The sequence below is a fragment of the Drosophila montana genome, unplaced genomic scaffold (genome assembly GCF_035044405.1).
Source record: "Drosophila montana isolate Dmon_TW-CO22-7 unplaced genomic scaffold, ASM3504440v1 contig_2178_1, whole genome shotgun sequence".
Lineage (NCBI taxonomy): Eukaryota > Metazoa > Arthropoda > Insecta > Diptera > Drosophilidae > Drosophila > Drosophila montana.
Genome location: NW_026997075.1, coordinates 350,858 through 365,426, shown reverse-complemented (window position 1 = coordinate 365,426; position 14,569 = coordinate 350,858). Strand labels below are relative to the sequence as shown.

At 35.1% G+C, this 14,569-nt stretch overlaps 1 protein-coding gene across 4 annotated transcripts in view; it reads right to left on the bottom strand.

Moving 5' to 3' along the window:
* Window positions 1-68: 68 nt before the first annotated feature.
* Window positions 69-14,569, bottom strand: part of LOC135427294 (neuronal acetylcholine receptor subunit alpha-7-like) — a 170,586-nt gene continuing 156,085 nt past the window's right edge. For 3 of the 4 annotated variants that reach the window (XM_064680720.1, XM_064680721.1, XM_064680722.1), the window contains 6 exons: window positions 9,577-9,686; window positions 7,281-7,435; window positions 7,001-7,117; window positions 536-698; window positions 338-481; window positions 69-258 (listed from right to left, as the gene is read on the bottom strand). In XM_064680720.1, coding sequence (XP_064536790.1) covers window positions 250-258; window positions 338-481; window positions 536-698; window positions 7,001-7,117; window positions 7,281-7,435; window positions 9,577-9,686 — 698 coding nt within the window. In that variant the 3' untranslated portion in view covers window positions 69-249. Of the gene's footprint in view, window positions 259-337; window positions 482-535; window positions 699-7,000; window positions 7,118-7,280; window positions 7,436-9,576; window positions 9,687-14,569 lie in introns of those variants that run through there. The other variant, XM_064680723.1, reaches the window with a different exon arrangement.

Genomic DNA, 14,569 nt, shown 5'->3' with positions numbered 1-14,569 from the left:
GCTATTATTCGAATAATTTGAACATTAAATTCTTTTTTATTGATAAAACGAAAACGTATAAAGGACTCGAATTCAAAGGAATCGTAATTTGAAAAGCATTCATTTGTTTATGTATTCTTTACATAGTTTTTGTTTTTAGTTATTATCTTTTTTGTATTTTCTTAAATATTTTACAAAAGTAGAAACAATATTTGTACGACTTGTATCTAACTGAAGAATTACGCAGACCGTCAGAGTTTTATGAAGCATTTATGGGAACTGGAAGGAGCATATCATGAGTGCAAAATCAAGTTCCAAACTCTTTTAATTTGTTTTTTTTTTTCTTGTTGCAACTTACAATGAAGTGTGGTGCCGAAAACAATACAGCCAGAGTGGCTATAATTGTGAAAAGCGTGAAAATAATAAGGCACAAACGATCCACGACCATTGCCGCAAATTTCCAATCGCGCGTTATGTCGCCAGTCTCGTCCTCCTTTTTCAGCTGTAAATATCCATTGGCAGCATTTGTGAGTTGGGCAGATTGTGATTTACCCACCTGATCGGTTATCCAGCGCAGCTCCTTGAGTATCAGCGCCAGCTCATACTCCGCCGAGGAGCTGAGGCAAGTGTGCGAAATGGCCTCGTGCATTCGGGAATCGGCGACGGCGGCGACAGGTCCCACAGGACCCACCGGACCCACGCTGCCATCGTCGCCTTGCCTGTATAAACAACTCATTGCATCAGTTTCATCAATTTCATTTCTTTTCCTCTTTATCCTAAACGTCTCTTTCATCCATCCCATCTATTTGCCTATTCGGATAGTATTGTTGCTGTTGACATGACAAACACTTCGGACACTTTGATGCAATATCCTAAGTTTTTCATTTTGGCCTTTATTGCCTCTGGCTGGAGCTGGCTACCACCACGGCTATGGAGAGCAGCATTATTATATATGCTTGTATAACGATATTGTCTCATATCAAGTTCGATATTAGCGAAAGTGTCCGCCTTGGAGATACCCTGCATCCGACGCCGAGTCATGTAACAAGCATTCCAACTTCCTTTTGCACACACATACACATATGCAGCGACTTTGCTTCCTCTTCCCCGCACCCCACACACTTTGGGAAATGCATTTTAGATCAGTTGACTAGAATCTTTTACTGTTATAAATCCCGATAAATGCTTAACAAATATGGCGGCCAAATCGATATTTATCGATATCGAAAAAGAAAGTTCTATTGCGTATGAAAAACGAGAATAGTTTCAGAGATCGAGAGAGAAAGCCAAAAAGAGACAGACAGAGCCAGAGGGAGAAAAAGATATCGAGAGAGCGAGAGAAAGAAAGACAGCGACAGAGAGAGGGAGAAATATAAAGAAAGAGAGAGCGAGCCAGAGAGAGAGAGCGAGCAAGAGAGAGAGCGAGGGAGAGAGCAAGAGAGTGAGAGAGAAATGGAGAGCGAGAGCGAGAGGGAAAAAGAGAGACTGAAAGAGCGAAAGAGAGCGATGCCTCGCTCTGATTAAAGGTCGACAAGAAAAATACATTTTTAACAGGTAGGGAGATCTAAACACAACAAGTTGACATTGAAGACGATATGGAAATATACTTTTTGATTTAAATTGAACTTAACATAACTCGGGAAATATCTGAGATATGATAACTGAATAGAGTTTAAAACACAAATTAATGTCAACGAATCAGTACTTGCAAATATTTGCTTTTATTATTGTAAACTTTAGATTCAACAAACAAATAAAAAGCAGTTTTGTAAAATGTTGGAAAACAAGATATCTGATGATGCCACTAAATCTCCACTAATCTAGAAACATTTACCAGCATACAAATGTAGGTTCCGTATGCAAAATAAAAAAACTCATTTTGTAAGCTAATCCTCAATCACATCTAGCTGGAAATGCACCTTGAAAGAGAGTTAACTGGCTCGAAGATGAGGTTAAGAAGTGCTAATGGGAACAAAACTGAGCTGAAATTTAATATGTCACGCTTGAAAGAATGGGCCAAATAACAATTGAAGACAGTTCGTTGAACATGTCGTTTTGGCAATGGGGATTGAAAGCGATTTGTACAGCATATGGAAGCATTTTGCTTTTGTGAACATTATTTTCTAAGAATTTCGCATAAATAACCCAACTCAATATTTTTTAAAGGCAGCGTAATTGTCACTGGTAGTTTATTGACCCAATTCAGTTGTCCATTGTGGGTGCACAGCTGGGCCACGTGCCTGTGCCCAGGCTGTTTCTGTTTGGTTCCTCCTCAAGGGTTTCCTATTACGATTGTATTTCTGTTTTTCAGTCGTCACATTTGTACGTTCTGCTTGTCACTAAATGCGTGTCCTTGCCACTTGCCACTTGCTACTTGCCACTATTTTCTATGGCTGGGGCATGTTTGTATTTTTGTTGCCTTTGTTGTTGCGCCACACATCTTGTCATTGTCATTGTCATTGTCATTGACTGTCATTCGAGGCTTTGCTGAATGGGGACCAGAGTGCGGATGCGTATAAGGATGTTTCTTCTTCAAGTCGCTGTTGTTTTTGTTATTGTCATTTTTCTACATCTTTTATCAAACTAATGTGTCTTTTGTATACCCTCATATAGGCTATTAATATTTTCGCATAAAATGTGTAGCGCTCGTCTGCGACCCCACAATGTATAAATATTCTGGATCAGTATCGACAACCAAGTCGATATAGCCTAGTTCCTCTGTTTAGATTTATGCCAACTCTTTATTCGTCCGTCCTTTTCTCGCCAGACAGAATACTATATCATATAGCTACCATAGTAAATATCGGTCAAGACATAGGTGCTTGCATGTTCTAGTCTTTGGGTATAAGCAAAAGCGTATCAACATGGGAACACTTTATCATAGAGCTCTTTATGGAAAGTCTCGCTCGATGTTCTTGTACAATATTTTGTTCGAACTCAACATATCTGCAAAGCCTTATCAAATCGGACTACTATATCATACTCTGATATGAACAATTGGTGAGGAGTAATGCCCTTGACTCTTAAGTCAAATGTCTACTAGCGTATTTAATCTTCGGCGTGCCAAGAATAGAAATCCTATATTTTTTTTTAACTACTGACATTGTCGCCAGCTCGTTTACAGTTTTTCAAATCGAATATAAAGCTGAATGGCCTTATATTTCAGAGAGAGCATGGGATTAGAAGACAGTCAAAAGCAGTTTTATTTTCTTAATACGAACCAAGCCAGAGAAATGAAGACTCGACGGCGAAACATTTCAAAGAAGAAAACAATTTGAATGGCACGCAATTCATTCATCAAGTTGGCGTAGAATATGTATGTATGTACATATATAGACATCTTTTCCAGTTGCTTCCCACTGACTTTTATATCGTATATTTCAGATTCAATAAGAGAGTTGAAAAGCGTTTTTCTCAAATAATGGCAAGCAAGCAGGAATCCGAGTACCTAAACCTACTCAAAGCTGAAGCCCGCGTATCTACTCAGCGTCAAGGACACGGACGATTTGCAGAGTCTGGCGTACCAACATCTGCGAGGACATTCGCAAGATGATGCGGCACATAATGGATACGCGGGACGTCAACAATATATGCTATGATGAAAGCGCCATCGAGGTTATGGAGTTGCGCAAGGAGCAGACCAAGGAAACTGATGAAGACTTAATATTTATATATATACATAAACAATTGGGAATATGTACATATAAAGCACATAAAGGTCCTTCACTCTCTGAATGCAATGAAATAAGAAAATAAATACTACAGATATGGGTTATTAGTTGATCAAAGTAAATGGAAAAACTTGAAGAAACTCATCAAGTTGGCATGGAAAATAACATCAGGTTATAATTTGCTATAGATCTAGATTATCGCAAAGCTCTGATTCGAAAAGCAGTTACAAATCAATTTTGTGGAATGGCAAGCAGCAAGGAATCTGACGATGCAACACAACCCGAAGAGGAACACTTGAATCTTCTCAGCATCCAGCAAACGGACGCCCTAAGGAAACTCGTGCATCAACAGCTTCGGGAGTGCGGCTGGCGCGACGACATCCAGAAACTGGTGCGCGCCATTCTGAAGCAGCGAGGCGTGTACAATGTCAGCTATGAGGATATCACCGCCGAGGTCATACCCAAGGCTCGCGAGCTGGTGCCCGAGGCGTTGCTCAAGGATGTGGAGACGCGTGTGCGCGATATCCTGGAGCCGGCGAGGAAAGTGGATAAAAAATAACCATTCACAAGCAATTATGTAGAACAAGTGCGCATATCGCACCTAAAGATCGTTCTCTTTTACATCAAATGCGCTGTCTTTTCATTTGTAGCTCGAGCTTTTCATTTCAGTCTTAACGACATGCAAATACTCTTTAATATTTTTGATTACTTCGGCGTTTCCTATTTGTAATATTCCTTAATACTTAGTTTGCGGCTGTTATTGAAAGTGAATCAAGGTCTAAGCTCGGTGAATATCTGATATATACTATCCAAAATTTAAAAAGTGATTCCCTACATTTTAGAAAATTTCGAAATTTCAGAAAGATTTCTAGTTTATAAAAAATGTTTTTTATATATGGAAAAAAGATAAAAATATAAACTTTTAGAAAATATTTGTCTAAAATGAACAAAAAGGCGTAAATATATTTATTTGTTTTTGAATTTAGCATAATTTATCCTCATTTTCGTTAACAATTTTTTTATATTTCAGCGCGATTTCACAATTAAACACAGTAAGTATATGTATATTTATATATGGGCACTCTTTCTAAGGAATAACAAGCAAGAGGTTCTAGTCGGGAGCTCCCGACTAGGGGATACCCTGAACCCTCTTCTTCCAACAGGCGATAGCTAAAAAAGGAAAGATACTTGATATATATAGTATTCTTGAAGCTACATGTCAAGTTTGGTGACTCTAGCTCATAATATTTGCCGAAATTGCTAAAAAGACTGGATTTCGCTATCTGCGCGGGGACTAGGAGGACATACAGCTAAAATTTCAAGTCTCTAGCTTTTATAGGTTTCGAGATACTTGCGTTCATACATACGGACAGACGGACAGACAGACGGACATGGCTAGATCGACTCGGCTGTTGATGCTGATCAAGAATATATATACTTTATGGGGTCGGAGATGCATCCTTCTGCCTGTTACATACACTTGCACAAATACATTATACCCTTTTTACCCATTTTTAATGGGTTCAGCGTATAAAAAGCCGCCCTAAAATTATAATAAAACCGGTTTCCTATTTTAAGCAAATTTTAAATGGAAAGTTGTCCTAAGAATAGCAAAAATTCACTTTAATATTAAGTAATGCAGCTTCTTAAAATCAGAACATTTTCTAGTTCCATAGAACTGCAGCTTTTCAGCAGAAGAAGAAAAACCTGAAAGCCAAACGAAAGGCATCAGGCTGGCAGGGAAAAAACCTTCTGCTATACTTATTACGTGTGCTATCATATCAGAAAGAAAATTGAAATAAATTTTGTGGAATTATGGCCAGCAGCAAGGAGTCGGATGCCACAGCGGATTCTGGGGAAGAACAGCTGTACCTGCTCGGCGACAAAGACATGGACGCCCTAAGGAATCTGATGTACCGACGCCTGCACGATTGCGGCTGGCGTGACGACATCCGGAAAATGGTGCGCAGCATTCTGGACGAGAGGGGTGTAAACAATGTGCGCCAAGAGGAAATTGTCGCCGAGCTTATACCCAAGGCAAGCAAATTGGTGCCCGAGGAGTTGCGCAATGAACTGGAAGTGCGCATTCTAGAAATATTGGATTATTAAGCTGATTGATCAGCATATAAATGAATACCAAATACGAGATTATCTTTAGCAATAATGTAGTATATAAAGATGAAGATAAAGAATATTTTATTTTTTGAATATCTCGCTCTGTTCTCTCCAGATATTACTCTTGTTTTCACTTAGTTCAAGCCGAATTGATTGACAACAGACGTGATTGATCGCAGCTCAAAAAGATTGTCTTTAGCAATAATGTAGTATATAAAGATGAAGATAAAGAATATTTTATTTTTTGAATATCTCGCTCTGTTCTCTCCAGATATTACTCTTGTTTACACTCAGTTCAAGCCGAATTGATTGACAACAGACGTGATTGATCGCAGCTCAAAAAGATTATCTTTAGCAATAATGTAGTATATAAAGATGAAGATAAAGAATATTTTATTTTTTGAATATCTCGCTCTGTTCTCTCCAGATATTACTCTTGTTTACACTCAGTTCAAGCCGAATTGATTGACAACAGACGAGATTGATCGCAGCTCAAAAAGATTGTCTTTAGCAATAATGTAGTATATAAAGATGAAGATAAAGAATATATTATTTTTTGAATATCTCGCTCTGTTCTCTCCAGATATTGCTCTGGTTTACGCTTGGTTCAAGCCGAATTGATTGACAACAGACGTGATTGATCGCAGCTCAAAAAGATTGTCTTTAGCAATAATGTAGTATATAAAGATGAAGATAAAGAATATATTATTTTTTGAATATCTCGCTCTGTTCTCTCCAGATATTACTCTTGTTTACACTTAGTTCAAGCCGAATTGATTGACAACAGACGTGATTGATCGCAGCTCAAAAAGATTGTCTTTAGCAATAATGTAGTATATAAAGATGAAGATAAAGAATATATTATTTTTTGAATATCTCGCTCTGTTTTCTCCAGATATTGCTCTGGTTTACGCTTGGTTCAAGCCGAATTGATTGACAACAGACGTGATTGATCGCAGCTCAAAAAGATTGTCTTTAGCAATAATGTAGTATATAAAGATGAAGATAAAGAATATATTATTTTTTGAATACCTCGCTCTGTTCCCTCCAGATATTGCTCTGGTTTACATTTAGTTTAAGCAGATTTGATTAACAACAGACGTGATTGATCGCAGCTTAACGCCTATTTTTTGCGTAGAAGCTATTTGTAGACATAGCTTTGCTTGGTAGAGTAGAGTCTTATACACCTAGACATACCTCGGAGCGTATTATGTGCTGAGTTTAACGGACTTTACCTGAACATTGTCCTGTAGTACGTGGGCTGATGGGGCAATGTGGCACTGGCGCAACGATGATTGCAACGAAAGTCGTCGTCTATGTCGAGAACGTTGGCGAGCAGCGATTTCGAGGATCTGTGTGAGTGTGAGACATTAATGAGTGCTAGCAAATCATTCAAATGAATTATTCAAATATATATATGTATATATAATTATCGAGTATTAGCTGCTAATCAGAGAATGAGATTGAGAGAGAGAGATAGAGACAGGGGTGGGGAGTGAGAGATAGTTTGGTTACCTTTCCTTAAGCTCAACGTTTTGTATCTGTTGCTTTTTGTCACCAGCATTCGAGGAGCCCGACGACGAGGGCGGCGGCGGGCATTCGTAGCCAACCTGTCCGGGTCTTTGCATGCGCAATATGCAAGGTAACCAATAAAGGAATATTACTCTTATCTGTGTGTGCGAGTTCGACAGAGAGACGGAGTGTGTTGGGTAATGCGGTTAAAAATAATAGCAATAAGTATATTTTTGGAGATTTTTTTTTTTTTTTTTTTTGTATATATAGTATATTTTTTTTTTTAAATTTTTGTATTTTTTTTTAAAGCAGTTTATGTTTACGTTTAGTTTGATTAGATTAACAAGTGTTGCATTTAAATTCATAGTGTTCAATAAATGAAGTGATTTATGTCGTTGTTATTGTTGTTGTTATTGTTGTTGTTGTTGTTTTTGTTGTAGTTATTGATAAAAATTAGAAAACGACACACGGCAACCACAAGGTTTAAGACATAGAGAGATGAAAGTTTTTAATTTATTTGCATTTAAAGTTTAGTTTTAAGAAATCGTTAACGTTTTGGGCATTTTTATATTTGATGTTTTATTTTATTCAAATTTATTTATTTTTTTTTGTATTAGTCAAAAGGATGTTTGTATTGAAATTTTTGTTAAATTGGTTGAGGTTGTTGTTGTTGTTGTTGATAACACATGTGGTTGTGAGTGTGTTGAGTGTGTTGTTGGAAAAGGAAAGCAAGAGCACACGCGTTTTGAGGCCACAAACGGGATTTGGATTTGTTGATATTGTTGTAGTTGTACGAAGATAGTTATTTCATAGTTAGTTAGTTAGTTAGTTAGTTAGTTACAGGGAGAAAAGGAAACAGTTGAAGAGGCATTTGAGTTGAGTAGTTGTTTTTGTTTTTTTTTAGCGTTGAGAGTTGCCAGTTAACGTGGTTGTTGTTGTAGTTGTTGGCCAGAATAGTTGTTAGAAAAATAAAAATTCGGTGTGATTATTGTGCTTTGGTTCTCACATGTATGCAAGTATAATAAGTATAGAGAAATGAAAATACTTATAAGGCAATAAAGTATAAGCATATCATTCAAATAAATCAAATCAATTTGCTTGAATGTACTCTATTCTATGGACTTTTTCTTTAATTAAATTTAACTTTAAAAACAGCCATGGCATATTATTGTATTTAAATTAATCTGTTTAGAACATAGTTAGATAAGTCTATGCAACATTACGGCAATACGTTTTATTTAAATATGCATTTATTTTATAAATAATTAGATGCATTTCAAAGCATTTCTTTCACATCAACTTTAAGTATGAATATTTAATTATTTGTTAATTTGTTTTCTCTCACATCTGGATCCAAGAAAATGTAATCGAAGTTTTTGAAGACAATTCTATGCAACAATTGCTGAGTGAAAAAAGCTGACAGCTTAAGAAACTTACATATTTTCATTTATATTATATATATATATATTTTTTTGGAGATAGCATTTAAAGAATTTATTCTGAAAAATTAATATAAATCTGATAAGGACTTAAGTCACAAGCTAAAGCATTAGTAAATTTTAGGTTCCGCTGCAGACATTTGCTTACAAAATCATAACCATAAATATTATGCCTGGTTTTCATATTTTAATATATAAAATATCTGTTTTATGGCTAACTTTTATAATGTACTTCTTTCAAACTCTCCATTTTGAACTTTCCCTTACGTCATACGTAAACGACTTGCAATATGTTTTTCTTTTTGCATGCAGCTTAGTGTAAAAGTATAAGAAACTAGTTTATGCATACGAGTTGTAGGTAAATATGTATGCAAGTTTGTAGTTTTAGTTTTCAATGTCTAAAAGTTTAAATATGTTAAGTTATACATTAGCATGTATATATATATGTATATATAGGCAAGTAAATGGGTATAAAATAGTATATACAGTTCTTTGGGTTCGTTTTTTATGTTGTTTGAGCAAGTGCGTGTTTGGAGTGTGGAGTGTGGAGTGTGGATTGTGGAGTATTTCGGGTGTTGCATGTTCTTATTGGCATTTCAAATATTTTGATTTTTTGTTGAAATTGTCGTTTTGTTTTGACAAAAACAAAATCAATTAAAAAACGTATCAGTATCTCACAGAAAGCTCAGAAAAAAATGAACAAAAAATTTGAAAAATACGTAAAAGTAAAACAGAAAGAAAAAAGAGTATCGAGTTTTCTTTTTAGCTTATTTGTTGTTGTTGTTGTTATAAATAAGTAAGTAAGTAAGTAGTTAGCAAGTAAGTTAGTTAAGTTTAGTTAGTTTAAATATAAATATTACCCATTCACTCATTTCATGCGTATCTGGATTTCTATGATGATAATTGAGGATAAGTATGGTTGACACAACTGAAGAGGCCACCATAAACATAATGCAATTGAAATAAGTTCCTAGAAGGACACAAAAATTACACAAACATTGTGGTAATATATCGATTTATCGAATTCGCTTTTCGCTCATTCTATGCTAAATATTTTAATTATTTCTTGTTGTTGTTGTTGTTGCTGCCGCTGTTGTTGCTGTTGTTGTTGTTGTTGTTGTATTTCAATACTCGGCACAATGCAGTTTCTTGGCATTATATGAAACACCTATAAATATGCCTTTTCCTGTTTTATCGTTATCGTTATCGTAATCGTTAAGCAATTGTTGAGTATTGAGTGTGTGTGTTTGTTGTGTTGTGTTGTTTGTTTATTACGTTAAAACAATATACACATTATTTTATTGCTTGCTGTTGTGTTCTATGTACAAATTCGCATCGTATCTTACAGAAAATTTGAAAGGACAACAACAACAGACTCGTAAAAAGGTGTTCATGTTGTTGTTGTTGTTGTTGTTGTTGTTCTTATTCAGCTCTTTCTTAATGCTTACGAAAAGTTTACTTGTGGCAAGTAGTAGGAGTTAAAGTTAGAGAAAAAGTTCAAAGCAGTATATGTGAAAAAAAATTAGTAAATATATTAACATTTATATGTATATATTTTAAATTTTAATTTATTTTGTATTTTTGTTTTTCAGTGAGAGTTTAAGTTATTTTACAGGTGTACGCCTCGCCAAAAAAAAAAGAACGAAATAAAAAACAAATGTTATAAGTAAGTACATATAATAAGTTAAGAATAAGTAAATTGGAAAAGCTCAGTGCTACTTTGGTATTAAACCCTGGCCCGCTTCCCGCCCATCTAATCGTAGAGCCCGGCAAACTTGTGGCCCAATTCAAAGGGTGTTCGCCGTTCCCTTGGACAAGGATCTGTGTGACCTTTGAACTGGACCGCGCGTTCGACACGATGCTCCTGCAAAACTGACTGGCTCCTGCTGCATCACATTAATATTTTGCTCATCATTTGTTGTTTTGCTTGCTTGGTTTCAAGCCCTGTTGCTTTTGGGATTTGTTTTCATTTCATTTCATATCATGTCTTTTTATTTTTATTATTTTTAGTTTTTGTGCACAACCAATTATCCGCAATCATCATTTTTAGTTAAAAATCGAGATCTGATTTGGTTCCTCATAATTGTTGAGCTGTAAATTGATGAAAGACGTGGGTCTTGGGCAAAAGGTGTTGGTTGGTTTTCTGTTTGGCTACGGTTGTTGTTTGTACTTGTGCTTGTTATTGTTGTTGTTGTTGTTGATAGTTTTGTTAGTATTTTGTTAAATGGCAATTAAATAGGTATGGATCTGGTAGATTAATTGTTTGGATCAGTGCGTTGCAATTTGACTGCTTGGATTAACATATACATATTTATCTTATACTATTTAATTGCATTTTTTTTTATTTAGGTTATGCACAGTGAGGGCGAAATCGAAAAACAAATATCGAACAACCGAAACTCTATGTAAAAATGTGGAATTAGAACAAGGCAAATTGTTTTCAAAATTATATGTGTGCTGCTTCTTTCTATATTTACATATGTATCTCACTTCAATTTTTGGGCGGAATGCTAAGGGAAATAGGTTTTCCGGAATCAAACATAAACATAAAAGAAACAACTGTCGCCATCTCACTGTGCATATTAATTAGTAAAATTTTGCTTATTAGCTTTACATATTTTTGAATTTATATTTAGTTATATATTGTTTGGGTCCCATACACTCCACTACATAATTGTAGGTTAAAAGGCGGCTTAAGCATATGAATGAATGTTTGTATACATCAACTAGTCGCATATGCATAATGGATATTCATGGAATTACCTTAACGATAGCGAAAGAGTTGGCATACATCAGACATACGTACGATTCAACTACGGTTGGTAGTATTTGATGCACATATGCACACATATGTATGCATATGCATATGCATGTATGTAAGTATGTATGCTAAAGGTATCCATTGGAATAAAAAATACGTTATGTGTTTTATTTACATGTGTCTTCAGCTAATTGTGTATGATACAATGGTGTTCTATGTATGTGTTCCGTGTGTGTGTGTGTGTGTGTGTGTGTTGTGTCTGCGATTGAGCGTGTGTTTGTTTGTTAAAGAAGCGAAACACCATTAAACATATATTAAAATATGTGATATGCAGTTAGCAATAATTTTGTATAAGGCTTGGGGTATATTAACAACAAGAGAGTTTCTACCACACTACTTCACAGAGAATTCGAACAAAACTAAACCAATTCCAAAATCGAGAAAGTAAAATCGATTAAGGAAATCAAAAACATAAAAAAAAGAAAACACAACAATTTTTAAGACAAATATGTACACATACTTATAGTAACAAAACTCGTTTTGAGCCCGCACAAAGTTTCGAGAAAACATACACACACAAATTATTGATTCACTGTTCCAGAAGCCGCCTGCCCTCAACCGAACTTAAAGAACCATCCTATCTATAGGAATTTATCATATACATACATACATATGTACACCAGTGTACAGTCAGTTTCAGTTTCGGGTTTCCCTAGCTAGCCTGTGTTTAAAAAGTCCAAGCCGAATGCAATATTGCGATCTCACATGCAAAGGATCAACAAATTTTGCTATACAATTATTTATTGCGTGTGCGTATTTAAAGAGCGAGCTAAAGATACAGATAAAGGCAGACATAGCATAAGATACTCGTGTATATACACACATATTTATATATATATAGAGAGAGAGAGAGAGGGAGAGAGAGAGAGTGAAGAAAAGTTGAAGACAGACTGAATTAGTTTCAATTTTTTATACATGTATATTAATCACGGACATTACTTTGTTTCAATAGATATTTACATAGCTGTTCCCATTGGTAGTCCATGTGTATGTGTATGTGTGTGTGTGTGTGTGTGTGCTAGTTTCCAATTGACAGCGGCCCCGGTTGACATTGACGTAGACGTAGAAGTTAACGTTGACGTTGACACTGCCATTGCCCCCGATTCACAATCCCAAAACGCTATTCGGGTGGAATATGTATGTATATAACTATAAAAATATCTATATACGTATATAAATATATACATATATTGCATGAATTACTGCATGACACATTCATATTCATATTCACATATTTTTACTCACATTTGTATTCATATCTTGCATGAATGTGCAATACAAAAATTATGTGAGATAGTTTTCAGCAATTGTTTATTTTTCATATTGGTTTAGTGTGTGGTTGTGTGTGTGTGTCTCTCTCTGTGTGTGTGTGTGTGTGTGTGTGTGTGTGTGTGTAACGGAACAGGACGGAATGTGGGGGCGGGGCATGTCAACAGTTTATAGGCATTTGTGTTCTTGCATGCCAACAAGAACGTTTTTTCTTTTACATTATGTGGTAGTGGTCCTTGGCAATATCTGACACTGGCATTAATAATGCGAGCACTCGTTGTACGCATCAAATCCAAAATATAAATCACAGAATCGAAAATAATAAGCTCTACGCAAGTTGTTAATAAAATATACAGTTATTATGTGTATTACATACATACTAAATATAAAAATAATAATACTTATGTTTAAGGGGAAACTTGGCTAAAATGCCTAATACTCGACTCTCTCGACTCCCGACTCATGAATCTGGCCATCTTTTAGTTTCGTTCGATTTTTGTTTTTAGTTTTTTTTTTGTTGTTTTCATGATTTCGATTTACCAAATACAAGAGTTTGTCTATCGAAAGGTCCAGAGTGCATGCTTTGAGTTTGATTGCCATACCAGTCCTCGATACGATAAAAGATACAAGATACGGAATTTAAAATACACTACTACGTTTGATAAGTGTGTGAATTTGGTAAATACGTCTGTGTCTCTGTGTGTGTGTAGTAATTAATATATGTTTGCATTTGTAACTGTAGTATGTGTCTGTGTGTGTGTGTGTGTGTGTGTGTGTGTGATGCATACATACTTATATATCATCTGTGCAGTGGAGTATACTTGTGATGATAACTAGAATATAACTAAGTAAATCAAATAATCTTGGTATATGGCCTGGCATGCGTAAATGGATGATAGGGTTTTTATTTAACGGAGAATAATGCGTGTATTTTTTCATATATATGTATTTCTTATCTCTTTGAGGTTAGGTTCAGGTCGAACCGAACCTAACCCAACTTGATCGATATTTCAATTCAATTTCGAAATTTCAAGAATGAACGTATTTATCAATAATATGACTTACACATGACTTACCTTACGATTAGGCTACAAATGATAGAATTGGAACACTGAACGCTTTATTATGGATTATTATTGTTTTTTGTTTTTTTTTTTTTTTTGGTATTATCATGCTTCAAGTAGTATTTAGTTAGTTATGGTAATTTACAAGTAACCCAACCAATATGTACTATATCGATGCTTTGATGTGGATTGTACGTTACTAGTCATGTTAACGGCACTATCTATTTAATTTGTATCGCAATCCTCTATTCACTTAAGGTGTGAACATACGGGATATACTTACATACACACATCATGCATGCATGTGCATACATATACATATATGTATTAATATCACATGATCCTAAGATGTAGCACTTTATACTTAATCACATTCACACGAATCTCTAAAATGTATATGCATGTATGTATGTATATATATATATATATATATATATATATATATATTTGTATGTATTCTTATTGTCGACCTCATAGGTAACACAGCGTGGTGAAATTTATTGCATATACAAAACTATCCTAGATATACTATGGGAATGCTTTTGGAAAGCCTGGAGTTATGTCAGATCATCAGAAATAATTTGCAGTGTAGATGTGTTAAGATGTTTGGCAATTTAGTAGAAACCAGAGATTGGACAGATTGAATATTCAAGGATATTTCGGATAATCTTCCTAGTCTTTATTTACTCTACATTATAA